The following is a 26,744-nucleotide window of genomic DNA, read 5'->3' on the forward strand; positions in this document are numbered from 1 at the left end:
GACTAATTATACATTTAAGCTATGTCATCTGTTTATCTATTTGTTTTGGTCATTTTGCACTTAATTATTTAGCTGTTAGCTTTTTCAGCGTCTCTGCTAGCTTGCTAGCTGCTTTTCAGGGCACACACTCTTAAAACAATGTTCAGGTGTTACACGACTCAATAAGATTATATATTATTAATTAATTGTAAGTATAAAGTGTAGTTTTATATTATATATATATTGTATGTATTTATATTTATATGCTGTGTGTATTTATATGTATATTATATTAATTAATTGAGCTACTCTACAATCTCAAACAACTGCAGACATGGGCCTACCCAGGGAGAATCACTGATCTATCAACTTCTGTGTATATACTGTTACAACAAAAGAGCACTGACTTATCAAAGTTATTTATTAAATGAATAAAACTCTTACAAAAACACATTGAGGCATACCATTAGGAAATATATACACAAAACCATACATGGCTGGTGTTTAAAAAAATATCAAACCATCTGAAGTCATCATACAGAGTAACTGGCACACTGCAGATGTCCATGGTTCTCATGGGTTCATTCATCCTTGAAATGGTGATTAAATAAATACAAAAGCAAGATGGCAACTTGGACACAAGTATTGATGTTAACAGTGTCTTTGAATGTTTGTTTCTGTCTCTAATATGAGCAGTCGAGGTGACAAAATGAAGCTGTGTGTTATGAATATAAGGAGAATAGATTAATTTATATTCCCTTTCTTCAGTCTTCACAGTTCATAAACAATCGTACTTTAAGCCATGTCAAAACAAATTGATATTTAAGATATTTACAATCATAGATGTTTGTTAGGAAGAGCTAAGAAAGGCTTTTTTATATATATATTTCACAGAATGCTTCATGTTCATGTTGTCTGATAAGATTTGAAACATCACTGGTGCATAATATATCCTCAGTGTAAATAAATACCAAGGTTACGTTGTGACTCCAGCAGAGAAAGAAGGAGAAAAAAACAACAGAACAAACAAACTATCTAGTGAGTTGTTCCCATCTACACAGATAAAGTCTTTTTAGCAACTGCAAGCATCATCAGGAAGGTTGATCACTTGGCCATGTAAAACCTCAATTGGGTTAGTTGGAGTTTTCCTCTCTCCCAAAATAGGGAAAGTCACATGTTGGAAAGCAGAGTTGTTGGAACAAACCGTCTGCTTCTGGCACAAATCAACTGTAATACCAAAGAGGTTGCTGAAGTTGTGATTCATAAAACAAGGCTGGCTAAACTAGAAGCTCCATGATCTAAGACGTATTTGTTTACAACAGCACGTGGAAGGCGGATATTTTTTTTTTTTTAAAAAGGGGCAGAGAATAAATCTGATTACTGTCCAAATGAGATGTAAACAGTGGTCTTTAGTGTAATCACACTTGTGCAACACGTGTAAACACATTATTCTGTTTCCTGTCACTAAACAAATACCAGGATTTGTGTGCATGTAAACAACATTGTAAATGTATTTTTTGTAGTGTGGAGGGGGTCAATGTTCTAATCCAATATGACCAAGGTTCTGTGGTGTCCATTAGAAAGGCGTTGAGGCTTAACCAGAGTTCAAAATGTTGTTCCTTCAGCAGTGGCAATGAGAGGCGGCAACATACTGGAGATTCAGTGTTCATTTCCACTGGGAAAGTGGTGATATGATCTGTGGCAGAAGATTCTTTCATGCAGTTGGACCCATATAACATCAAATGGTGACATAAACTGGGGCAGCAGAGACTGATACAAAAATATTTTTTTCTCTGAGTAATAACGGGCATTATAAGTCTCCAACAAAACAATCAGAACCATCAGTCCCAGCCTCCAACAGTGGTAGAGTTGTTGATATCAGAGTGCCTTCCTTGTCATTTCAGACAAAGTTCTTCACTTTTAGTGTCATAGGTGTGTTTGACAAGCCTTCAGACCAAAGAAACACCCTGCGTGGGGCTGTTAAGAGCTGTTATCACATCAGGCCTCTCGATGCGGGCCAGTGCAGAACACAGCAGTCCCAGAGTGGAGCCTTCTTTCTGGGCCCAGTTAGAGAGGAGCGTGTGAGCAGGGGCCTCTCCACGCCCAAACAGGTCCAGCTGTTCAGGCTCGTAGCCCAGTGCTGCGCCCAGCTGCCTCCACCCCCGGCCCCCGCCCTCCTGCAGGAGGCGCTCCACCTCCTCCTGTCTGTGGGGGGGTAGGTTGATGTACAAACGGTTGTCCTGCTTGCTGTCCCTTTTAGTACCTAGAAAATACAATAAAAATTAGCTTAGCATTTGGCTATTTGTACATAAAAATCCCCCTGCTAGGAACCAATTCTCAATAATAACAGTATTTATAATGACCTATCTCTTCCAACAATACCTCGGTTAAGTCATGGTCACCTAACATATATAAATAAAATAAAAAAAATAATTAAAAAAAGCTCTTTTCTCTTCTTTTCTTTTTTAACATATAGCACTCATTTAGCGATGACAGTTAGCTCTTAAAGTTATGTACTTACTTGATTCCTGTGGTCTATGTCTAGTACCATCAGGTTGAATGCACTTATTGTAAGTCGCTTTGGACAAAAGCGTCTGCTAAATGACATGTAATGTCATGTAATGTAATTATATTAATGGCTACAAAACTAAAATAAAAATTAGCTTAGCATTTGGCTATTTGTACATAAAAATCCCCTGCTAGGAACCAATTCTCAATAATAACAGTATTTATAATATTAATGGCTACAAAACTCCGATGTAAAAGGCACATTAAACAGGTGTAACAATACTTGCTGGTTTTTTTAGAAATACCAAGTTCAGCATTTCATAAGCCTGAAATGTGTCCTTATTGTTGTGGGGAATATTGGGAACTTTCCCTGTGAAGTTTTCTCATAAATAAACAAACTGCCATTGGGCAAATACCTCACAAGGTAAAAAAAAATCTGTCAGGAGCTGAATTTTCCTTTATCTGGTTTATCTTTATATTAGAAAGTCCCAAATCATTGGTAGTTTTATAAAGTTTCACACAAAAAAAGTGTATGTGTAGAGCAGGGGTATCAAATTTGGCCCGCAGTGTAATTTTATCTGGCCCGCGAGCCAATATCAAATTATTATATAATTATTGCACTATAAAAGCTGACCCCCTGGTATTATACGGCACATTTACCGCTAATACTAGATTTATTATTGTTATTTTATTTTTAAATGTATTAACCTGTTGAAAAACTTTATTTTGATATTTAAATCAGAAGGATGCAAATAGAAAAGAGGCATACGATTTTTATTTATTTTTTATTTAATAAATTAATGACATTGATGTGTTTTTTATTTGAAATTTGATTTTGCATGTCTGCACTATTTAGTTATATATTGTATGTTTATAAGCGTTGCTGGTTCCATATTTAATGTTAAAGCAAAACATGTTTGGTATATATTAAAAGGTTTATTTGTTCAATGTTGGCCCGCGATTTTATTCAAGTTTTAAATTTTGGCCCATTGTGTATTTGAGTTTGACACTCCTGATTTAGAGTATTTCCAGTAATGACAATGCTTCTGACATGGACAGTCATCTGGTGTGCTACATGTATGAAAGGGCAACTCAGGATAATGAGACCAGATTCTTTAGAGCGGAATTCACATGAGAAAATAGCTAAGAACTGTGTCTATCGCACCTTTGCTGGGCTGGTTGTCTTGTAGGCTGTGAGAGTCCAGGAAAACGCCGCTGTCACTTTGGAGCTTTTCTCCCTCTGGAGACGCTCCCAACTCAGCAGCACGAGCCTTAGAAAGAGCCTTCTTCTGTTTACAGGATCTCCAGCTACGAAGAGAAGAACAAAACAATGTCAATGTTAAGCTACCCACAGTAAGAGCCAATCTTCTAATCTTTATTACATCCATTTAAGGACCAGGATCCTTCTCAGTGGAAACTCACCATTTTTTTTAAATACTTTATTGCAAGGCTTCTTACTTTCACAAACATAATGAGTCATTTCGTTTTCTTTACAATATTGTACCTTGCATTTTTTCCTCCTTTTTTTCAAGGTATATATTCACAAAGTAAATAACAAAAACATAGGGTAAACAGACAAACATATATACAAGGCTAACTGGTATTCCCCAAATGAGGATCTCCAAGAAAAGAAACAAACTAATGACACAAAACAAACAAACAAACAAAAAAAAAGGTAATAATATAATGAAAAAATAAGCGGTGGTGCATGTATGCATGTTCATGAATCTGTGTGTGTGTGTGTGTGTGTGTGTGTGTGTATGTGTTAGTGTTGGGGAGGGGACCATTTAGTTCATCTCCTTAATTTGATTAAATATTTCCACTGTTTTAACCAGCCTTTCTTTACAGTATAACTTATTCCAAATATCTAAAAGTGAGTTTTTCCATCTCTAAACTTTGTTCTGCTGTTAATACCCATGCTCTTAATTTTGGTGTATTTGATTGTTTCCATGCTTTAGTCAAAAAAAAACTCACCATTTATAAGCAACATAGAGAAGCAGCCCCAGCACCACGGCAGCCAGGACAGACACGTAGGCCAGAATATTGTTGCTGCGTCCCTCATCCGGTGGGGTAAACTTTGGCGTCCCAGGAGCCGGACTGGTCTCCCCTTCATCGCCACCTGGCCAGCGAGGAGCATCAGACCCGCCCAGAGCAGGACGAGACAGGATGTGCAGCTTCTTATCTATTGAGAATGAGAAAGGGAGGGACGTGTCAGGGAAAGTATCATTGCATCTGCACATATGCACATCAGAAACACATTTGGGTTGCATAAATTAGGGCCTGAAATAATTCCACAGAAGCCTGTACGCCTGATGTAATGATAGCCTCAGTCATCCTGCTCCCCTGGGGTTTAGAGACCTTTCATTGCCCCTGTTTCCAGCCTCCTTCTCCCTCCTGCGGTCTGCCAATTTTAGGATCAAACACTACACGGAACTGTGCTGACCTCTCGGGGTCAAAGGGTCATGACATGTAGACCCAGAGTGTGTACAGATGACCTTACTCCTGGAGAGCGAGTGTAGCCATGTGGGAGCGGGCAGACTAGTTGTCAGGGTCAGCAGGCTCCCTTGGCCTTCAGGTTCTTGGGGGCAGTTAACCTAAAGACCTGTCAACTCCATACCAATTGGATTACAGCACTTAAGTGGGCTCTTTTTCACTACTCATGTTTCTCAGCTCGCAGTGTTACAGAGTGTTCAGATGAGGTGTGGATGCAGGTGTTGACCACATGTCCTTGTATTTTCACAGGCCCTCCCACTGCCTGTCCCCCTCCCTTTAGCTCATTCTTTTACGTCTTTTACTGTTGCATTAGATCTGTAAGGGATACAGCTGGCACTACTACTGGAAAATTCCCAATAAAAACAAAATGCATTAGCATTTTTGATACTTTGTGATTTCTTTCCTCTGTCTGTGGCACTCAGTCATACTTATATTTCAACATACTAGTCATAAATATAGAGTTAAAGTTAAGTTAAGTTTAGTAATTCACTAAAACAGCATAGACGGTAGTAATAAAGTAAAACAGTAAGGGTTTGCTATTCAGAAGTTACATTTGTAAACATTAAGAAAGCTAGGGCTGGGCGATATGGCCCTAAAAGATTATCACAATATTTCAGGGTATTTTTGCGATGACGATATTACAAAATACTGACAAATTATATAGAAAATATGATATTTTAGTCTGTATAAATAAAAAACAAAAACTAATCATAAATCTAAAATGTCCCAACAGTTGCCAAATACAAAAAAATTACTTTTGTCTCTTGAGTATTAGCAAATAATTAAAAAATAACCATCTATGGGGTCCAGGGGCATGCCTCCCTGGAGAATTTTTTTTCATAAAAGCCCAAATTTGGTGCCTCTCACACATTCTAATGCCACTATTCCATCATATATATATCATATATCATTGCCTTTTTCAATAAATAATTGTAAAGGAGAATAAGGGTTTGAGTATGTTTTATTTAAAGCTTCTTATTTTGACACTCTGCTGAGAAACGGCAACACAACGCAAAATAACTTTATATTATGAATAGTGTAGATAAACTTTCAGTAGCTTGAAATGTGACGTTAGAGCAGCACAAGAGACTCTGGCGGGCCGCCAGTCTAGGTCATTAATGGAAATCCTTACACCACTACGGCAGGAAGTAGGAATGTTGCCTATATCATGATATGCATTTTTTTTTACCCATAAAAAAAATATACCGGTATTATCGTGAACGATACGATATGGCACACCCCTGAAGAAAGCTACAGAATTTCACCAGACTTGTATTTAAAACCCAATGTTTTTTCTCAGTCAGACCCTTTCTTACAACTTACCCATGCAGAGTGTGTCAGAGTTGGGCATGCAGTGTCGGATCTCCACCTCGCTATCGGAGCACTTGGTGCAGTTCTGGCAGGGTTTGGTGCTAATACGTTCCTCAGAAAACGTTCCCGGACCACAGGTCTTGCACAGCCGGTCTCCCTGTGGACCACACTCCCGCGTAACGCCCTCACCATAATTGCACTTGGAGCAAGGTGCACACAGGCCGTGGCTGGTCAAAAAGAAGAAGCCGTTGTCACATTCACATTGTGTGTCCTGAGTGGCAGAGCAAGAGGCCGATGTGGGAACACTGCGTGGGCACTTGGCGCAGGGAAGGCAAGGGCCGAGGCCTTCAGAGGAGGAAAATGTTCCTAAGAAACAGATAACAAAACCAGTGTCAGTCTGGATAACCTGTGTTTCTCTCACAAATATCAGTGGCAGTGATGAGACTGGTGCCTTTTAAATCTTCCAGCCTCTTGAACAGATGACAGAGATAATGATAAGGCAGGTAAAACATATTCCACATTGGTGTAGTAACACTAGATTATAATTGCTTACCCTTTGGGCATGGTGAGCACTTGGTATCCTCTTTCCCACACTCTGCCTCCACTCCAAAGCCTGCAGGACACAGACTGCAACACTGGCCCGATTCAGTGAACTGGCTGCTGGCACAGGCATCTCCAAGGGTAACCTACAGTAAATACATGACAGAAAAAAACACCACCACTGTATAACTAAACAAATACTATCTTGTGTCTCAGGCAGTCAAAGGGTTCATGTGTAACTTAGGTACATTTGCAAAACAAGAAAATGAAAAAAAGGTTTTTTTTTCTTTGTCTGAGGAGTTTTCTGCCTTACACCACATGTGGGAAGAAAATCACACACATCCCACCACTGTGCAATTGAAGAAGCAGGGAACTGGGTGAACTGAAAACGGCCTTTTTTTATCTTTCTATCTGCCTCAGTTTTCACCCTTAAAGTGCTCTGAGCCCTTATCTGCAAGTGGGTAATGGAGAACCTAGCTTGAGTTATGACATGAGGGATAGATCAGACATTCCTAGCGGCCTGTGCAGCAGGGCTGGTGCCTGTCAGGAGTGGCTGGCTTTAATCAGATGGCTTTAGACCAGTGGAAAGAATAAGACATGAAGGGGTAAAGGAAAACACTCAAAAAAGGAGGAAGGAACAAGTAAAAAGAGCTTCCGCCCTCCCACTCATTCCAAATCATTGCGAATGACAATGTGTAACTGTGTGTGTGAATACAGTGTAGGCGTGTGTAGTTCTTGACATCAGAAAGGTGGGGGGGGGGGGGTATATAAAGGAGACGGCTTCGGCCCCAGGCAGGGGTGTCAGTTAACCAAGGCTGCCCAGCATGCGAGTGTCTGTTTGGGTGAGAGGCTGGCTTTGAAGTCGCAGGTGTGTCTATATGAAGGTCAGTATTTCACTAACTCTCTTCTCCAGGCTCTGAAGCAAGGCATCTTAAACATGCATGCGTTTAAGGCAGATTGGCTCCTCCGCCTGGGGGCTGACAAGAGCAAACAGATGTCTAACAACTCACCTCCTGCTAAGGAGAGAAGTAACAGCTAAACAACCCACTGATGTCTCTCTGTGTCTCTGAAGTCTGCCAACAAACACTGACAACATGTGTGAACCTGTAGAGCTCCAACAGAAACACACACACACACACACACACACACACACACACACACTCTTGTACTTCTATCTTTGTGGGGGCCCTCATTGTAATAGTAAATTCCCTTGCAAGGTTATAATAGTTTTAATTTTGTTGTGAATTTTTGTTTTCAATTTCAGTTAGTTTTCATGAGTTTTTAGAGTGAGTTTGCTAGTTTTAGTTTAGTATTTTTTTTTTTTTTAAATGCTTTAGTTTTAGTTTAGTTTTTATTACTTGTAGTTTTTTGTAATGGGGTATTTGTTGGGTGGGAGATTAAAAGAGGTCACAGTAAATTTTGCCTTTATTTCCTTTGTCTGATGCATCTCCAAAAAGTTGAAAAGACATTTTCACTATAATTTTAGTTAGTTTTAGTTAGTTTTGTAACCACACAATACAGTGTCAGTTAATTTTTTAAACTCTCATTTTTGAGAGGACCGGCCACTTTGCAAAAATGTCCTCACTCTGTTGGTTAAAAACGTCTTCCGGTCCTCACTATGTAGGAAGTACAAGAACACACACACACACACACACACACACACACACACCTACAGAGAGACACACACACACACACACACCTACAGACACACACACACACACCTACAGAGACACATACACACACACACACACACACACACACACACACACACACACACACACACGCACACACACACACACACTTGCCTCAAGTCGCAAAACACTGAAATGTTTCGTGCTGACACTACAGGAGGAACAGCTTTGAAACTGGGCATACTTGGTTCCAAAAACAACAGCCAGTTTTACTGCAGTGCTTACAGAGAGTCTGATGCTATCTGAGCTCCAGCCACAGACCCAGATCAGAGGTATTAGGGTGTCGGGCTGGTGGAGCCAGCAGGCAGGAACCACTGGGATGTTTGGAGTTGGTAGACTGTGACCGAGGCTGGACCGTAATAACTCAGAGCACCAAGGCTTCCTGGTCCTCTTCGTGTGACAGATGGAGCTCCTCTGCTAACACTAGCTAACCTCTTAGCCCTTAATCTACGCTTTGATAAATATTTGGTGACAGTGGCTCTGTTTTATTTTTACCTCCAGCTTGGATTTCTGTCATTTCACAGAGTCTGGTGTGAGCTCTGTAAGCCTGCCTGGAGGGCAGAGCTGCCACAGGCTTGGCACGTCACCCACTGGTGCCCAGTATACCATGAAATATTTAGTCCTTCCCCACTAGAGACGAGTGGGAACAGTGATCTACTCAGTAGAGGTGTGACTAAGTCATTACCTGTAAGATATACCACTATTTATGGATACCATTGGTATGAGAAATGATTTCAATATGCAATTAATATTTGTTACAATTAATACTGTAATCAAGTACATAAAGTTTTCACTGTATGTTTTCAAATGAAGTTATCATTAGAGATGGAGCTGCAACGATCAATTGTTCGAGAGAATAATAATCAAAAAACGAGTTTGATAATAAAGTAATTTTTCATGCAAAATTGGTAGAAAATGCTTTTTTCAGCCACTAAAGTATAGAGGTTTCTGGCTTTTCTTTGTTTTATATCATATTTAACTAAAAAACCTTTGGATTCTGGATTGAAAAAAAGACAATTCAACAATTAAACCACCCTGGACTTTGAGAAACTGGAACGGACTTTTTTTTTTAACAGACCAAATAATTGATAAAGAAAATAATCTACAAGATTATTCGATAATGGAAGTAATCCTTAGCTGCAGCCCTAATTAACCCATAAGAACCCAGACCCAGTTATCCATAAAGGAAAGTTATGGGGGATATATCACAGACCAAGTGAACCACACATATTTATGATGTGTTTTTTTTGTCATTTTGTGTCTTTTTTTAGTAACTTTGTTTGTTTTTTTTGGTCATTTTGTGTCTCTTTTTTAATTAATTGTGTGTCTTTTGTGTCTTTTCTAAGTAATTTAGTTTTTTTCTGTCATTTTGTGTCCTTTTTTTAGTAAGTTTGTGTCTTTTTTTGGTCATTTTGTGTCTTTTTTAAAGTAATTTTTTCTGTCATTTTGTGTCTTTTTTTGTTGTTGCTGTAATTTTGGTCCTTTTGATACTGCCTCCAGCGGCCCCCGGGTTATTTGAGGTTGAGACCCCTGTTCTAGAATATTTTAAGTGTTTGTTACATGGGTGTCACCGTGGGTTCTTATGGGTTAAAGAAAAATATATGTAATGACCTTCACCTCAAAACATGAAGTGTTTATGCATCTGTTTTTAAGTTTTGTAACATCAGAGGACAAAATCTTAAAAAATGCTAGTTTACTTCGCTGGTACATAAATCAACAGTGTCCTACTTCGGTGTCATATTGAATTTTAAAGCAAAGATTGATTTGCATGCACCAAAGAAGTATTCAGTGGTATCTGTTGCCTCTATGGCAGAAAGTCTGAAGGGGAGGGGCTGCAGTTGCTTTTTCCATTAAGGTAAGAAGCTGCAATCTGCAGGGATTCCCCAGTGAGAACAGACGGACCACCGAGGAGAACTGCTTTCAATGGGGCTCTCAACTCCACGGCTGCCGGAGTCACTCAGTCATCAGGGATCAAACACACACAAACACACACACAAACACACACACACACACACACACACACACACACACACACACACACACACACACACACTTCATTTCAGCCTTCTCTCTGCCTGAAACATTTTCAGTTCCCTTTTGAAGTGAGACCACTTTTGAAGCGCTGTAGGCTGGAGTTTCCACAGTTAATCTAATCTGCGTGAAAATAAACACACAAAAGGATGCTCTCTCCCTGTGAAGACAATGATCCTTCACAATCTGCCTGTGACGGCAGCAGACTGAGCTCTTTGAGAAGAGACTGAGCTGAGCTGAGGGAAAGTTGTCAAAGCTGCACATCACATCTGCACTGATTACTGTCATTAGTATCCAGGGAGCATCAGGGACAAATTAAAGGACATGGGGTTCTCTTTTTTTCATGCAACCCAAACTATGATCCTAAATCAAACAAGGCAGAACACAGTGATCCGTTAACCTTTAATCTACTGATTTCCAACTAACACCAAAGAGCTAAAGTTTTTAAATTACCCTAAAGTCTGCCTCCGTAAGAAATCTGCTTTACTACTCTATGGAAATTTAAATGACTGTGGTAACAAGCTAAACTACCCCCCACTCACACACACACACACACCACAAACTGGGAGAAAATTGTGATAATTGCTTTGCTCCGGATATCCAGACCCCAGCGATACTGCAAGCTGAAAGCATTTTTCATTAGGAATTGTCATAAGCAACAAATATGGTACAGCAAAGTACGGTACAGGCCTTAAAGTTAACGGCTAAAATCATGAAGAGTGTTCTCACGTACTGTGAGATACAATCGACTTCCGCACTAAATCACCCAGTGAGTAATGAGAGAAACATTTGCCTGCAAAAAGACTTTTTTTCCAGTGGGCTAAAGAAACACACTTAAAGCAACTGGGTTTGTTTGAGAGATGGCATCTCAGACTTCAAAAAGAAACCCTTGATATCTCCTCTGATATCACACCCCGAAACCAGCAAAGAGATACTCATCTCTTTAAGAGCTGAAGTTTTATCTAAATACTTTGATCTAACAAAAGTGCTCTGTGTGAGGAGCATGTCAAGACAGGACTACAAGCCCCATGGGCTTTTTTTTGAGGTAGATGAGTGTCAAATTATTGTCTGCAACCATGGAGGCAGAGCCATCTCTTCACACTGATACTGGCTTAATAATATGCTATCAAACACTGCTGGAACTGTAATTTGTTCATTAAATACATCATTTATAAGTGCGTAGGTGCATAATCTTTAGTTAACTGCCCTTTGTTTTGTTCTTTTGTCCTCTGATGTTCAAAGTGTGCACATATTTCCAGGATGTTTTGTGAAAGTCTACATCAGACTGATGTACAGTAGACAAGCAGCATTATAGCACAATAAGCAGCAGTTTAACTTTTGTTTGAGAGACCTTACAAGAAAAACAGGATGAGATTTAATCTGATGTCTCCTTCACTCTTTTTCACTGGTATTTGACAACAAACATGTTCACCAACAGGCGCCGTGTGACACAGCCTTAATGAAATATGGCTCTGTGGTGAGAAACACATTTCCTTTGGGAACAATGGTGCAAGACTGAAATCAGTGGTTGAAACTCACAATAGCTGCTTTTAAATTATGCTGTTATGAAGATGAGAGTGAGAGATTAAAAAAAGATGATAATATAGGCGTGTGAGTCATGGAAATAGGTGTGTTAGTAAAACAATAATTAACTGTATCTTACGTTGAACAGCAGGAGCGCGCAGATGACCAACAGTCTCATGTCTGCAGTCTCCAAAGCGGACAGATTGGTGCGTCTTTTCTCAGTCTGCAGCCCTCAACAACCGCTTAAAAAGTGTCATCAAAACTTTCACTGCGCTCGATCTTAACGTCACACTGAAAAAAAACAACTTCTCATAAAACGTGCTGATTCCGCAGACGGGAAAAGTTCGCTCATAGTCCGGTGATCAGATGTTTTTACGCACGAGAAAGCGGCTTCAAAACGCAGACTGTGTAATCCGTCGATTCTCCCATTTGCTTCTTCCACTGCACTCCCTGCTGCTTCTGTGTAAGTTAACACAGAGTTTCTTCTGTTTCAGCTGGCAGGATGCACGGACTGACTGCCACCTCTCCCGCAGCTTTGCAACAGATGAGGCAGGAAAAGCTCCTGCAAGTTCTCCTGGGCCTTTTCTCCTCCCACCTCCTCAGCTCTCCATGCGGCTTCATGATTGGCTGCATCCCTCCGACGCGCTGTGGGGAACAGCAATGTAATGGAGGAACTGCAACCGAGTCTAACATCGTTACTGTATGTGTGTGATGATGCAGTCAAATGATTGAAATTCACCTTAGACCTGCTGCAATCAACACATATGTAGAAATAATAGGATGCCAAGCGGTATATACACTACCGGTCAAAAGTTTTAGAACGCTCCAATTTTTTCCAGTTTTTTATTGAAATTCAAGCAGTTCAAGTCAAATGAACAGCTTGAAAGGGTCCAAAGGTAAGTGGTGAACTGCCAGAGGTAAATAAAAAAAGGTAAGCTTAACCAAAACTGGAAAATAATGTACATTTCAGAATTATACAAGTAGGCCTTTTTCAGGGAACAAGAAATGGGTTAACAACTTAACTCTATGGAGTCTTGGGCTATTTTGTCCATTTTTGAATTCTTTTCATGTCTTTGTAAGTAATTTTGTGTCTTTTTTTGGTCATTTTGTGTCTTTTTTTAGTCTTTTAGTCCAACATAAAATGTGATTTTGAATCTTTTTTTTTACTTTCAAACACTATCATGCTCAATAAAGAATTTTAAATGTTGCAAATGTGCATTAATTTCAGAGTACACTGAGACATTAAATTGCATAATTTTCAATTAAATTCTGGAAAAGTTGGTGTGTTCTAAAACTTTTGACCAGTAGTGTATATGGAGGCCCAAAGAGTTTAACACTGAATAAATGAATGGGGAATTATGAAATAAAAGCAATTAATGAACAAATACAGACAAAGTGGAGGAATGCAGCTAAGTACATGTACATAAATACTAATGTATGCACTTGATTATTTCCATTTGTTGCCACTTTTGTTCTTATATAAAATACATGTGCAATACAATTGATATGTGCAAAACACTCAATTTACCTCATGTATAAATTATAGCATTTTAAGTAGCCATTTATTTATTTTTATACTTATTTATTACATCACATGTCCTTGTTCTTGTTTTTGTCCTTGTTTAGCTCGGTATTTTTCTTTAAATGTTTTTACTCATGTTGTTTTGTGTTATGATTTTCATAACTATGCACCTTATGCAGTGGCACTTTACATTTTGTTGTATAGTGAACTATATAATGACAATAAACTATTTGATTTGATTGATTTTTGACATTAATGTGCATCATTACCAGTCACTTTACAAAGTACGAGCCTAAACAAGTTTATTGCATTGCAATAAATTAAACTACCTAACAGTATGTCAAATAGTTAAAACACTACTTGCGTAATTATGTATCACAGTAGTGTTAATATTTGACTGTATAATACAATAATTGCATTTCAATAGCATTTTTTTTACTGCTGTACTTTTGACACTTTAAGTACCTTGCTCATGATACTGAATATGCATTAAGTAATATCTTCAAAGCAGGACTTGAAAATTTACAAATGAAACCAAAAAGGTTATTTATTTATTTCCTTTTTTTTTTTTTTTTACAAAATCATAATTTATTTCGTCTCTATTTAGCCATAGTGTAATCTGTTTTATTATGTGTTGCTGTGTTTATCTATATATCTATATATCTTATATTTATTTGATATTTAACACTTTGCATTAATAATATGGCATTATGGCTGCTAGCAGGGGTGTGAAGTGACTACGTATTTATACTCCACTTATGATAGATTTATTTACTGGTTACTTTGTGGATTCAGATTATTAATACAACATAATATATAAATAAATAAATGATGATGTGCTATTTATTAAACTGATTTAACTGCCCAGCATTACATAAAGAAGTTAATAATAATTTACGATACACTACTGGTCAAAAGTTTTAGAACACACCAACTTTTCCAGAATTTAATTAAAAATGATGCAGTTTAATGTCTCAGTGTACATGATAGTGTTTTGAAAGTAAAAAAAAAAGATTAAAAATCACATTTTATGTTGGACTAAAGGACTAAAAAAAGACACAAAAGGACCCAAAAAAGACACAAAATGACAAAAAAAAGACACAAAAAGACACAAAATGACTAAAATAAGACAAAATGACTAAAAAAAGACACAAAATGACTTACAAAGACATGAAAATAATTCAAAAATGGACAAAATAGCCCAAGACTCCATAGAGTTAAGTTGTTAACCCATTTCTTGTTCCCTGAAAAAGGCCTACTTGTATAATTCTGAAATGTACATTATTTTTCAGTTTTGGTTAAGCTTACCTTTTTTTATTTACCTCTGGCAGTTCACCACTTACCTTTGTACCCTTTCAAGCTGTTCATTTGACTTGAACTGCTTGAATTTCAATAAAAAACTGGAAAAATTGGGCTGTTCTAAAACTTTTGACCGGTAGTGTACATTAATGGGTCTTTCTGCATATTTAGAGCACTTTAAGTATACTTTAATACTTTTGTGCTTTTACTGGAGTAACAAGTACTTCTTCTGCCATTGGCTGCCTTATTACTGAGTTTTTTCGAATTCATAGTAAAAAAAAATGTGTAAAAAGCCTTTCATATTATGGGTTACACTCTTAATGATATACATACACCATAGTAAAAAGTGCATTTAGAAAAAGGAAAAAGAAGCAATCAGTGGATAAGATAAAACCTTATTGAATGAACCATTTTCCAGCCCTACAGGGATATTTACATGGAGCTGTGATCAGTTGTTATCAGAAACAAAAGAGAGCATGGGAATCAAACAAGATGCTCTGAGGAAGAAGCTCATGTTTGATCTCAGCAATTCAAAAGATTAGAAAACCAACGCAGGGTAAATTACACACCTTGTAAATTCTAGTGAATGCATCACAGGGGGGCCGGAGACTTCAGAGGAAAACAAATGGAGAGATCTCTCAGACACAATACTACTTACACTTCAAAGAGGAGACAGAGAGGATGTTCCTGCTCTGATAAAACTTCAGTTTCTCTCATTCAAACACACACAGAAAACTCTTTCTAACTTCATTTTGATTGTCAGTTTGTACTCCCTTAAAAGTAAGGGTCTGTTCTATTATATATACACTGTAAAAAGAAATCTGTTTAATTTACAGTAAAATACCGGCAGCTGTGGTTGCCAGAACTTCACCGTAAAACATACAGTGAGCGTATGTAAATGTAAATATCAGCAAAAACTGTAATTTATACTGAATAATCCCATTACTTTCAGGATAATTGTGTCATCATGGTATTTCTCCATTAATTTTACATGAAAATTTTATATTTTTACAGCAAAACTGTGTGTTTTCTACAGTTTATGACAGTAGTAGTTTTATACTATTCTTTGATTTACAGTAATTAAAAGTATCTACTACGGTGATGTACAATGTTTAATTTTACGACCTATTTCTGATGCAATTTGACAGTTTTTTACTGTAATTTCTACAAACATTTTTTACAGTGTAGTTTAAATTATTATTATTATTATATTCCGTTCTATATGTCTTCTTATAATTACTGTTTTTATTTAATGGACTGATTGCTTCTTTTATTTTATAGTTATATTTTATATATGTTTTTAATATTTATTGTTTACTGATTTTCTTTAATTGTTTCTTTATTGCTTTTGATATCATGCTACACTGTAAAAAATGTCTGTAGTAAAAGACAGTAAAAGACCGTAAATATATGATAAATGTTATATGATAAATGAGTTAATTCAGTTTAAGTAACAATGAAACATCGTAAATGTATATATCAGTCAAAACAGTATTTCTTTTACAGTTTTTTAAAAATACATTACTTCACTGTAAAATACACTAGCGCCGTGATTGTAGCAAAATAAACTGTAATATATATACAAGCCATCATTTTTGCATTTATTATTTTTATAAATACTTTTTCTCACTGTTAAATTGACTAAACACCATATCTCTAACAGAAATATACTGTAATATGTAATGATAATACCTTTAATTTATGAAGCATTTATAAAGATTTTCTTGTCAATCATATTGCGAAACAGCGTTTCTTTTGATGGAAAAACTTTTTATTTTTTACGGTAAAATATGCAATAAAATGGCAATCTTTAATGTGAAATCAACAGTGCTAATATCCTTTTACCGTAATATTGGAAAAAGTTGCATCGTATTTATTACGGTAAAGTTCTGGCAACCACAGCTGCCAGTTTTTTACTGTGAAAACAACAGTTGTTTTTTTTACAGTGTATTATTTTTAATTTTATATTTTATTTTTGGTGTTTTTACATTCACATTTGTTATTTTTTCTTTGTATAATTTTACCATTATTTCCTATATTTTTACTTTATTTTGTTATTTTAAATACCTTTTTATATCATTTTTTTTCTTTAATGGAGCCTCCCAGCTAAATACTTGACACATGACAATATTTTTTAACCTTGATTATTCATGGTTTAAGTGTCATCCAAACCAAATGATTTTCATTCAGTATTGAGTCATAAAGTATTTAATATTTATTCAATGTTTGCACGAATTACTGTAAAAATATCCATCTGGCCGAGCAGTTTTTGTCTGTTATTTATTTTGAAATGTCTTTTTTTTGACATGTTTTCCATTACAAACCAAGCTGTTTCAAGTTTTCTTGAGAATCAAGTGTAATTTTTCTTAATTCTAGTGCTGCAACCTTTCTTGATTCAAGATATTGATATTCATGTCTAGAAAGTTCTTAAAACAAGTAGATTTTTATTGGCAACAGGCTTAAGTAATCTTATCACTCAGTTGTTTTAGGGGAAAAAAAGCTTTTAGGACAAAAAACTACTTGGTGAGATGGAGGTTTGTTTTGCAGCGCATTAGAGAAAAAACATTAAACAAACAGTAAAATAAACTAGAGTTTATCAGCAATCAGACAAACAAACAGTTCCCCTCACTTCTTTATACTTCACTTGTCTACATCAAGTTGTTTTAGGGCTGCAGACTCTTTATCAGAGGGCCGAGTTCCTCTGTGGTCATACTCTGGTGGGAACGATAAGGCAGCTATTAAAAAAACATGATGTTGTGGAGCAGAGAGGGAGAAAGGGACGGAGGAGGAGGGCGGAGGCCCGTTTGAGGGTTGTTGCAGTTCTTGGCAGGAACAACTTGAGCAACACCAAAATTTCAGCATTTCACGACATCCAACCTCGACATTTGTGTCTTTTTTTAGTCATTTTGTGTCTTTTGGTGTCTTTTTTTGTCATTTTGTGTCTTTTTTGTCTTTTTTTTAGTCATGTTGTGTCTTTTTTTTGTCATTTTGTGTCTTTTTTGGTCATTTTGTGTCTTTTTTTTGTCTTTTTTGCAGTCATTTTGTGTCTTTTTTGGTCTTTTTTTTAGTCATTTTGTATTTTTTTTTGGTCATTTTGTGTCTTTTTTTAGTCCTTTAGTCCAACATAAATGTGATTTTGAATCTTTTTTTTACTTTCAAAACACTATCATGCTCAATAAAGAATTTTAAATGTTGCAAATGTGCATTAATTTCAGAGTACACTGAGACATTAAACTGCATCATTTTCAATTAAACTCTGGAAAAGTTGGTGTGTTCTAAAACTTTTGACCAGTTAAACTGAGAACTCGGACATCTCCAGCTCATCATTTCCCCATCAAAGACTGCGCAGAAATAATAATTGGTGAGGTATTTTCCTGTTGGTGTCAGATTATTTATTTATTTTCAAGGTTTACTCATGCAATTTTCCTAACAAACCTCTGAAGCTGCCCTCAGGTCTGGAGGTCAGAGGGAGATGCTGCCAATAACCAAGAGTGAGGTGTCAACCCCTCCCACCATTGTCAGTGGAGCCACATCCCTCTTCACCTCCTACTCCACTTCCCTTATTCACTATCCTGTGGTTTGTGTTTGACTGGGGGTCTCCAGGTTGGTTTATCACCCCTCCCTCCCCTCTGAATTGTACCCCCGGAGGTGTTTATGAGGAGGCCGACAGGATGTTCGGCCCACCAGGACATCAAAGTCTCCTCTTCAAGTAAAATGTGCCGTTGCTCAGCGTGACCTTTTCAACTCTAATAGGGTTAACATCACAGACGCATGCAAGGCTGGGATTACTGTAGAGGAGCTGGATGATCTACGTCGTGGCAGCGGATCAGTTTCCTTCCTGCTGTGGTTCACACACAAGAACCAGAGCTCAGTTTTCATTTAGAAATCAGGCGATCATCCTCAGGATATGGGCAGAGGTTCACAGAAAAGAGGATTCCTGAAAACAAGTGTGCCGCCACAATTATTTTCCATATTAGGACAATTTCAAGAAGGAGTATTAAGATATGGACAGTGGTGGGAAAAGTATTCAGCTCCCTTACTTAAGTAAAAGTACTAATACACACTGTGAAATTACTCCACTACAAGTAAAAGTCCTGCATTCAAAACTTACTGAAGTAAAAGAACAAAAGTATCAGCATCAAAATGTACTTAAAGTATCAAAAGTAAAAGTACTCGTTTTGCAGAATGACCCCACTCAGATTGTTAAATATATTCTCAATATATTATTTGATAATTATTATTGATGCATTTATATAAGCAGCATTTTATTTTCTCAAGGTAGGGCTCATTTTAACTATTTAATATGCTTTTATGAGGTCTTATTTAGAAAATGTCACTTTAAACTTTAAACCGATCATGTTTTTCATGTTAAATCCTGATCTGAGAAGTAACTAAAGCTGCTGGCTATATGTAGTGGAGTAAAAAGTACAATATTTGCCTCTAAATGTAGTGGAGTAGAAGTATAAAGTTACATAAAATGGAAATACTCAAGAAAAGTACAAGTACCTCAAAATTGTACTTAAGTACAGTACTTGAGTAAATGTACTTAGTTACATTCCACCACTGGTGAAATGACTCCACTACAAGTAAAAGGGTAACACTTTACAATAACCATCATTTATAAATGGTAAACAGATAGTTTATTAATGTTTAATCATCATTTATAAACCATATATAAACCATTTAGAATGGTAAATACTTTATTTATTAATGTTTAACTAAACAAATCATTTATAAATGGCAATAGATGGTATATTAATGTAAGTTTATAGTTTATACTTTACCATTAACAAACAGTTAAATTAGAATTAATAGTTTTAGTTGCATTCCTTATAACATTTTTAACACCATATTAAGTATGTTAATGATTTTGAAATTATTCATAAATCTTTAAGAAATTGGTTGAATACATTTAACGATTAAATATGTAAAGCACTTTGTAAATGGTTAATAATTGGTTTATAAACCATCTATAAACATTATTTAGTTGGTTATTGTAAAGTGTTACCAGTAAAAGTCCTGCATTCAAAACTTACTCATGTAAAAGTACAACAGTACCAGCATCAAAAAGTACTTAAAGTATCAAAAATAAAAGTACTTGTATTGCAGAATGGAACCACTCAGATTGTTTAATATATTCCAAATATATTATTAGATTATTTGTATTGACGCATTTATGTAAAGAGCATTGTAATTTTGTAAAGACAGGTCTCGTTTTAACTACTTAATATAGTGTTATAATGTATCATTTAAAAACAAATGTCTAATCACTTTAAATGTATCATGTTTTCCATGTTAAATCTTGACCCAAAAAAGTAACTAGTAACTAAAGCTGTCAGCTAAATGTAGCGGAGTAAAAAGTACAATATTTGCCTCTAAATGTAGCGGAGTAGAAGTATAAAGTTACATAAAATGGAAATACTCAAGAAAAGTGCAAACACCTCAAAATTGTACTTAAGTACAGTACTTGAGTAAATGTACTTAGTTACATTCCACCACTAGGATATGGAATGGTATTTCAGTCAATATTAAATAAATAAATAAATGAGCAAGCCTATGAGGTAAATCCTAAAATGAATAGATGAGCCAAAAAAATATTTAAATAAATAAATGAAACAATATAGATAAATAAATAGGTCACTTTTAAAAAATGTCTAAAATGTCACTTTCAAATGACTACTTTGATTTTTTTCAGGGAACTTTAATTTCCTAATACCTCATTCATTTCACAGCTCTTTTAATTGTAATTTCTTATATTAAAATGCATTCATTTTTAGATTTGTATTTACATATATTTATAGCCTTATTTGTGTTTTTCAGGATTTATATATTAGCCATATTTATTTTATTAATATATTAATTTATTTTATTATTTCATTTATTTTATTAACATATTAATATTTATTTATTGTATTTTAAAAATATATATATTTTGACAAATATTGCATTCCACATCAAGACTGAATACTACTTTCAGATAGAAAGAGGGACAAAACAGACAGACAATCACAATTCCCACTCTCGTGAATAAGTTATAAGTAGCATAGGCTGCTTTATTTTAAAACAGTAAAGTGTATTTTTTTAACATTTTCCAAGAACAATACAGACGCTAAATAATAATCTAAATTTAAGGCAGTGCTGGACTCTGATTAAGGTATTTTGTAGGATCATTTTGAATCTAAATCAGGATATTTAGAAATATTCATAAAAAGAAATGTGTCCATCACAACATTTTGATTGTAAAAAACAAAAAGACCCAATTCTGAAAGTAAGCCTCAATTTTAATCTCTGTGTGCACATTGTTGAGCTATTGAGTATGTTTTAGACTAATATTGTACTGAAATTAAAAAAATCTTGTTTTTTTTGTTGTTGTTTTTTGTTTCTGTTTCAATAACTATACTAGTATTAATCAGTGCTATACATGTATGTAGCAAACTATCTTTATTTAATTTACTAGTATAATCTAGTATAATTTGAGTTGATGTTGCTCTTATCATCAATGTTATTACCCCATGATAAGGTTCTGTTTGCAGAAGAAAACATGGATGAAGGAAGGTTTACATGGGGCAGATAAACTCACTATTATTAAGGCTGTTATTATGATTTTCGAATTATCATTATTATCTTTATTTTATTCTGATTTTTATTCTGAAGTTGCCTATCAATTTAGGTATAAGTATGTCTTTGTCAGAGTATTGTGATAGAGTTTAAATGCTCTTGCAAGGATGTGATTTTGATTTTATTTATATTATTTTTAATTTTTTAAAACCATTTCTTTCTTTTTATGTTTTGATGAAAAGACTTGACATGTTTACAAGATGTAGAGCAACATGTATGTGCTGTTTTGTTTTTCTTCAAATAAAAAGTTTAATAACAAAATTTTTTAAAAAAATTCTGGTACACTGTAAAAAAAATACTGTTTTATTTACGGAAAAATACCGGCAGCTCTGGTTGCCAGAACTTCACCGTAAAAATTACAGTGAGTGGATTTTCTATTCTAAATTTAAATGTAAATATCAGCAAAAACTGTAATTTAGACTGAATATTCCCGTTATTTTTAGGGTAATTGTGTCATTCATTCACACATCATGGTATTTCTCCATACATTTTGCATGAAAATGTTATATTTTTACAGCAAAACTGCATGTTTCTTCTAGTTTATGACAGAAAAAAGTAAAAGTTTTGTGCTATTCTTTGATTTACGGTAATTAAAAGTGTCTAATACGGTGATGTACAATTTTTTATTTTACGCCCTATTTCTGATGTATTTGACAGAGTTTTACTGTTATTTCTACAAACATTTTTTACAGTGTATGGTGACAAGCTCAGTATACACAACAACGAAGTAGAATTTAAAATGTGTATTTGAGCAGCTGCAGATGAAAACAATCATTTAAATTCAGAGTAGATTTGCTTACACTTCAGGTTATTCTGAGCATCACTTACTCCGTTTGCACCATGTTATGGGTATTGCATTTACCCAAATAGTTCCCTTTGTCTTCGTCCCGTCATGACACTGCATAACAACCACTTTGTTCCAACCCAGTAAAAAAAAAAGGAGAAAAAAAAGCTGGCAGGAAGTGAATTCCTCTGAAACTCAATCACAGACGTTCATGCTCACGTGTTTCAGAGTCATCGTGTCTTCAGATGTTTTTAGCGCTTCATAAAAGGGAACATACCAGTACAGGCAAGTATGTTCATCCAGCCAACAGTTTACTGAGTTCATTAACAACATCTTAACCACATCTGAGTCATAGTACAGTAGTAAGGTGTGTTTAAATCAGACCAGCAGGGGTACACTCCGACATATAGTGATCTTACATATATGATTGGAATTCAGTGTTTATACATGGCTCAAGATTTAAAAAAAAGGCACTTTTCAGAAGAAATAAAACAGGGATATAGTCAGGTAATAACAAGTACAGACAGATTTGTAAATGTCTTGACTCCATTGTGTCTAAGGCAACAAGAGGCTCTCCTCTTGAGTTTCATTGCATCCAATCTCCACAGTCCTGATAAAAAGTGAATATATTTCACATACTTGACCATTAAAGCATTTACAGCTTTAATTGTAACAGTTTTACATCATTAAGAGCCTTAAGGAATGCAGGATTATACACTGTGGTGTTGTGGTGCACGTCTGCTGCAAAGATCACCAAATCCTGATGTTAAAGTTCACACTGCAGCATTGGTTCACAATCATTTAACCCCTGGATGTTTCTTTTACAAAGTCGACCCCCGTGTGGTATTTACCAGTATTGCATTGTGGAAATCTCGAGCAACATCTACAGTAGTTTTCAAGTTTCCAGGAGTTTTTTTTAAGAAGGTGCCATTGCCAAAACAACGGCTTTGGGACATTCAACAGCGCAGAGATCACAGCTGTTCATCTGACAAGAAAGTAGCCAAGTCTGCAGGCTTCACAGCGTCGATTCCCTCTGAGTCTGAGGCTGCATGTGCATCAGAGTGAGTCACATCCCTGAGACATGACTCAGTGTATATATACAGTGGTACACCACCTCAAACAACGAGCTCTTCTCTGTCCACTCTTTGGAATGATGCTGATTAAAAACAGTACACAACTGTAAATGAAATACGCATTAAAATATATTTTAAGAATAAAAAAAGTGCTCAGTGTATAGTTGCTCTCTCAGAGAGATCAGTAGCTGAGGAGGATCGTTTCCCAGCTGGTAAAGGAAACAAAGGCCTTGTTAGATGTGGCGAGCGTCTTGGCGGTGCAGCTATCTGCAGCCTACAGAGTCCTCAGAGTTCCTCCACCATTGCTCATCTCATTTCCCAGCATCCTCAGGGGGAATATACTCAGTTTCACCTGCTGACACCTGAGAGATGCGGCGTGTGGAACCCCAAATGCGACGGGTGATGTGTCCTGAGCGAACCTGAGAACAGGAGAGGAAACATGTTAATCCACACTGGAGGGCTTAAACCAGGGGTGTCAAACTCAAATACACAATGGGCCAAAATGTAAAACTTGAATAAAATCGCGGGCCAACATTGAACAAATTAGCCTTTTAATATATACCAAACATGTTTTGCTTTAACATTAAACATGGAACCAGCAACGCTTATAAACATACAATATATAACTAAATAGTGCAGACATGCAAAATCTAATTTCAAATAAAAAACACATCAATGTCATTAATTTATTAAATAAAAATCAAATAAAAATCGTATGCCTCTTTTCTATTTGCATCCTTCTGATTTAAATATCAAAATAAAGTTTTTCAGGTTAATACATTTAAAAATAAAATAACAATAATAAATCTAGTATTAGTGGTAAATACGCCGTATAATACCGGCGGGTCAGCTTTTATAGTACAATAATAATATAATAATTTGGTATTGCCTCGCGGGCCAAATAAAATTACACTGCGGGCCAGAGTTTGACACCCCTGCTCTACACATACACTTTTTTTGTGTGAAACTTTATAAAACTACCAATGATTTGGGACTTTCTAATATAAAGATAAACCAGATAAAGGAAAATTCAGCTCCTGACAGATTTTTTTTTACCTTGTGAGGTATTTGCCCAATGGCAGTTTGTTTATTTATGAGGAAACTTCACAGGGCAAAGTTCCCAATATCCCCCACAACAATAAGGACACATTTCAGGCTTATGAAATGCTGAACTTGTTATTTCTAAAAATAAGTATTGTTACACCTGTTTAATATGCCTTTTAAAATGGAGTTTTGTAGCCATTAATATTATAAATACTATTATTAGTAGAGTTTGACACCTCTGGCTTAAACGAAGATGTTAGACCAAAGACGCTTCATTATCATCTGAAAAACCTGGTTTTCAACAAGCACTTAGCATATGATTAGCCTCCTTCCTCCTCACACACACACAGACACACACCACCACCCGACTCACGCATCTCACAAATACTTGATGTTCTACTTCTCACCTCTTCTGGCTTCCCTGCCCCCACCACAATTAACTTCCCGTCTTCTAGTCCCACGAGGATGTGGCTGAACTCTTTGGTGACAGACACACTCCTCACAGGAACCTTCAAGGCCAGGGGCGTTACGGGAGCATCCAGGCTGTAAACAAGGAAGAGTTGGAATCAAGAACTGAACTATGTGGCTTCAAGTAACCTCACTGCAAAAAAAGAAAAGTTGGGTGAACTCAAAATTTTAAGGCAACAAACTTCGATAAAATTTTAAGTTGGACAATTAAACTAAATATTTTAAGTTTTGTTTTTGTTTTTGAGTTTGCTCAACTCTGAATTCAGATTTTTGTCAACTCAACTGTAAGTTGTACTAACTTATAATTTAACATTGTAATAACTTTTAATCCTTACTTCTGCTAACTTCTGCAATCTGCTGAATTGGCACGATTGTAACGCTGCTATGAAATGTCAGCTAATGTTGCGACCACAATTTTGAGTTAGCATTGATACGCTAATGGCCACCCGCTAGCATCAGTTAGCCGCTAGCATCAGTTAGCCACTAGCATCAGTTAGCCGCTAGCATCAGTTAGCCACTAGCATCAGTTAGCCAAAAGCATCAGTTAGCCACTAGCATCAGTTAGCCACTAGCATCAGTTAGCCGCTAGCATCAGTTAGCCACTAGCATCAGTTAGCCACTAGCATCAGTTAGCCGCTAGCATCAGTTAGCCACTAGCATCAGTTAGCCAAAAGCATCAGTTAGCCACTAGCATCAGTTAGCCACTAGCATCAGTTAGCCACTAGCATCAGTTAGCCACTAGCTTTCGCTAATGACCAAATTTCCCAACAAAGAAATAAGAGTTATCAGAACTATTGTCCCTTGTTGTGAACCCCAACTTAAAGATATAAGTAACAACAACTCACCAACTTGTTTTTGAGCAGACAACTGGCTTCCTTTGTTGTGCTAACTTACATTATTGCCTTAAATGTCAATAATTTATATTTCCAAGTTTTACCAACTTAAATCACTGTTTTAGGCAAAAAAAAACAAGTTGGCTTTTTTTGTGTAGGGCCGTCCTCTACTAAAGGCATTTTTATTTGACTAAAACTTATACAATTTTGAGCACTAAACTATGAGTTTATCTAATCAACAGATCTGTAAAAGAGAAACATCTTAAATATTGTGTTTACCACAGATGTGTGCATACATTTCAGCATAAAAAAAGATTTATCAACAAAAGAAATCTTAGAAGACAATATAAAAAGACGAAAATAAAATAACTTAACATCGAGTTTGGCTCTTGAAAAACTGACCTATATTGTTAGAAAGAGGGCTTCTGAATTTTATAACATTTGGAAAATAAGATAATGAAAAATATCTAATTTGTTGTTGGGAATGTAACCTGTAAGAATGTAAGAATACTCACCACAGTTTAACTTTTTTTTTTTTTTCTTCATTTTATTTATTTGTTTTAGTTATTTATTTTTTGTTATCTACATTTATTTAATTATTCATTTGTTTTGGTCCTTTTCAGTATTATTGATATTTTGATTATTATTTCCATTGCTGCCATATGTTTGTGACGTTTTGGTCGTTGGATGTTGTTATATTAACACAAAAACCAATAAATATATGTTTTAAAAAAAACAAAAACAAAAATAACTAATTATTTGAATATTTGGCTAAGAGGGGGCAGCCCTAAATGTTATTTTCTATATGCTGTAAATTGGCAGCATTATAAAGATTATCTGGTTGATTATTTTTTTATTAGTGTGGCTAAATAAATAATACGCTTACAAGGCACAGTTATTTAGAAAAGAGACCAGAAACCAGAGAAGTTACATAAATTACACAAAATAGTGAACAAATAAAAAATCCTGCTCTACGAAAAGTAAAGCCAACTTATGTAAATTAAAATGAATCAACCATTCCACACT

At 35.8% G+C, this 26,744-nt stretch overlaps 2 protein-coding genes across 3 annotated transcripts in view; both read right to left on the reverse strand.

Moving 5' to 3' along the window:
- Window positions 1-1,152: 1,152 nt before the first annotated feature.
- nradd (neurotrophin receptor associated death domain) lies at window positions 1,153-12,589 on the reverse strand. The gene is made up of 6 exons (XM_059338690.1): window positions 12,217-12,589; window positions 6,845-6,977; window positions 6,304-6,657; window positions 4,462-4,669; window positions 3,653-3,795; window positions 1,153-2,242 (listed from the first exon to the last, which is right to left on the reverse strand). The coding sequence occupies exons 1-6, from the start codon at window positions 12,253-12,255 to the stop codon at window positions 1,929-1,931; spliced, it is 1,191 nt and encodes a 396-aa protein (XP_059194673.1). The 5' UTR covers window positions 12,256-12,589; the 3' UTR covers window positions 1,153-1,928.
- Window positions 12,590-22,120: 9,531 nt separating this feature from the next.
- Window positions 22,121-26,744, reverse strand: part of nbeal2 (neurobeachin-like 2) — a 58,395-nt gene continuing 53,771 nt past the window's right edge. For both annotated transcript variants that reach the window (XM_059338685.1, XM_059338684.1), the window contains exons 54-55: window positions 24,825-24,960; window positions 22,121-23,792 (exon numbers count right to left, since the gene is read on the reverse strand). In XM_059338685.1, the coding sequence (XP_059194668.1) occupies window positions 23,685-23,792; window positions 24,825-24,960 (244 nt within the window). In that variant the 3' untranslated portion in view covers window positions 22,121-23,684. The remainder of the gene's footprint in view (window positions 23,793-24,824; window positions 24,961-26,744) is intronic.

Source organism: Centropristis striata, chromosome 8 (genome assembly GCF_030273125.1).
Source record: "Centropristis striata isolate RG_2023a ecotype Rhode Island chromosome 8, C.striata_1.0, whole genome shotgun sequence".
Classification (NCBI taxonomy): Eukaryota; Metazoa; Chordata; class Actinopteri; order Perciformes; family Serranidae; genus Centropristis; species Centropristis striata.

Bases quoted from the DNA above. Each gene is read 5' to 3' on its own strand.
- nradd (XM_059338690.1), bottom strand. From the start codon at position 12,255: ATGAGACTGTTGGTCATCTGCGCGCTCCTGCTGTTCAAC. The intron at 6,978-12,216 runs GTAAGATACAGT...TATTTACTGTAG, and splicing joins GCGCGCTCCTGCTGTTCAAC to GTTACCCTTGGAGATGCCTG. The intron at 6,658-6,844 runs GTAAGCAATTAT...TCTGTTTCTTAG, and splicing joins GTGCTCACCATGCCCAAAGG to GAACATTTTCCTCCTCTGAA.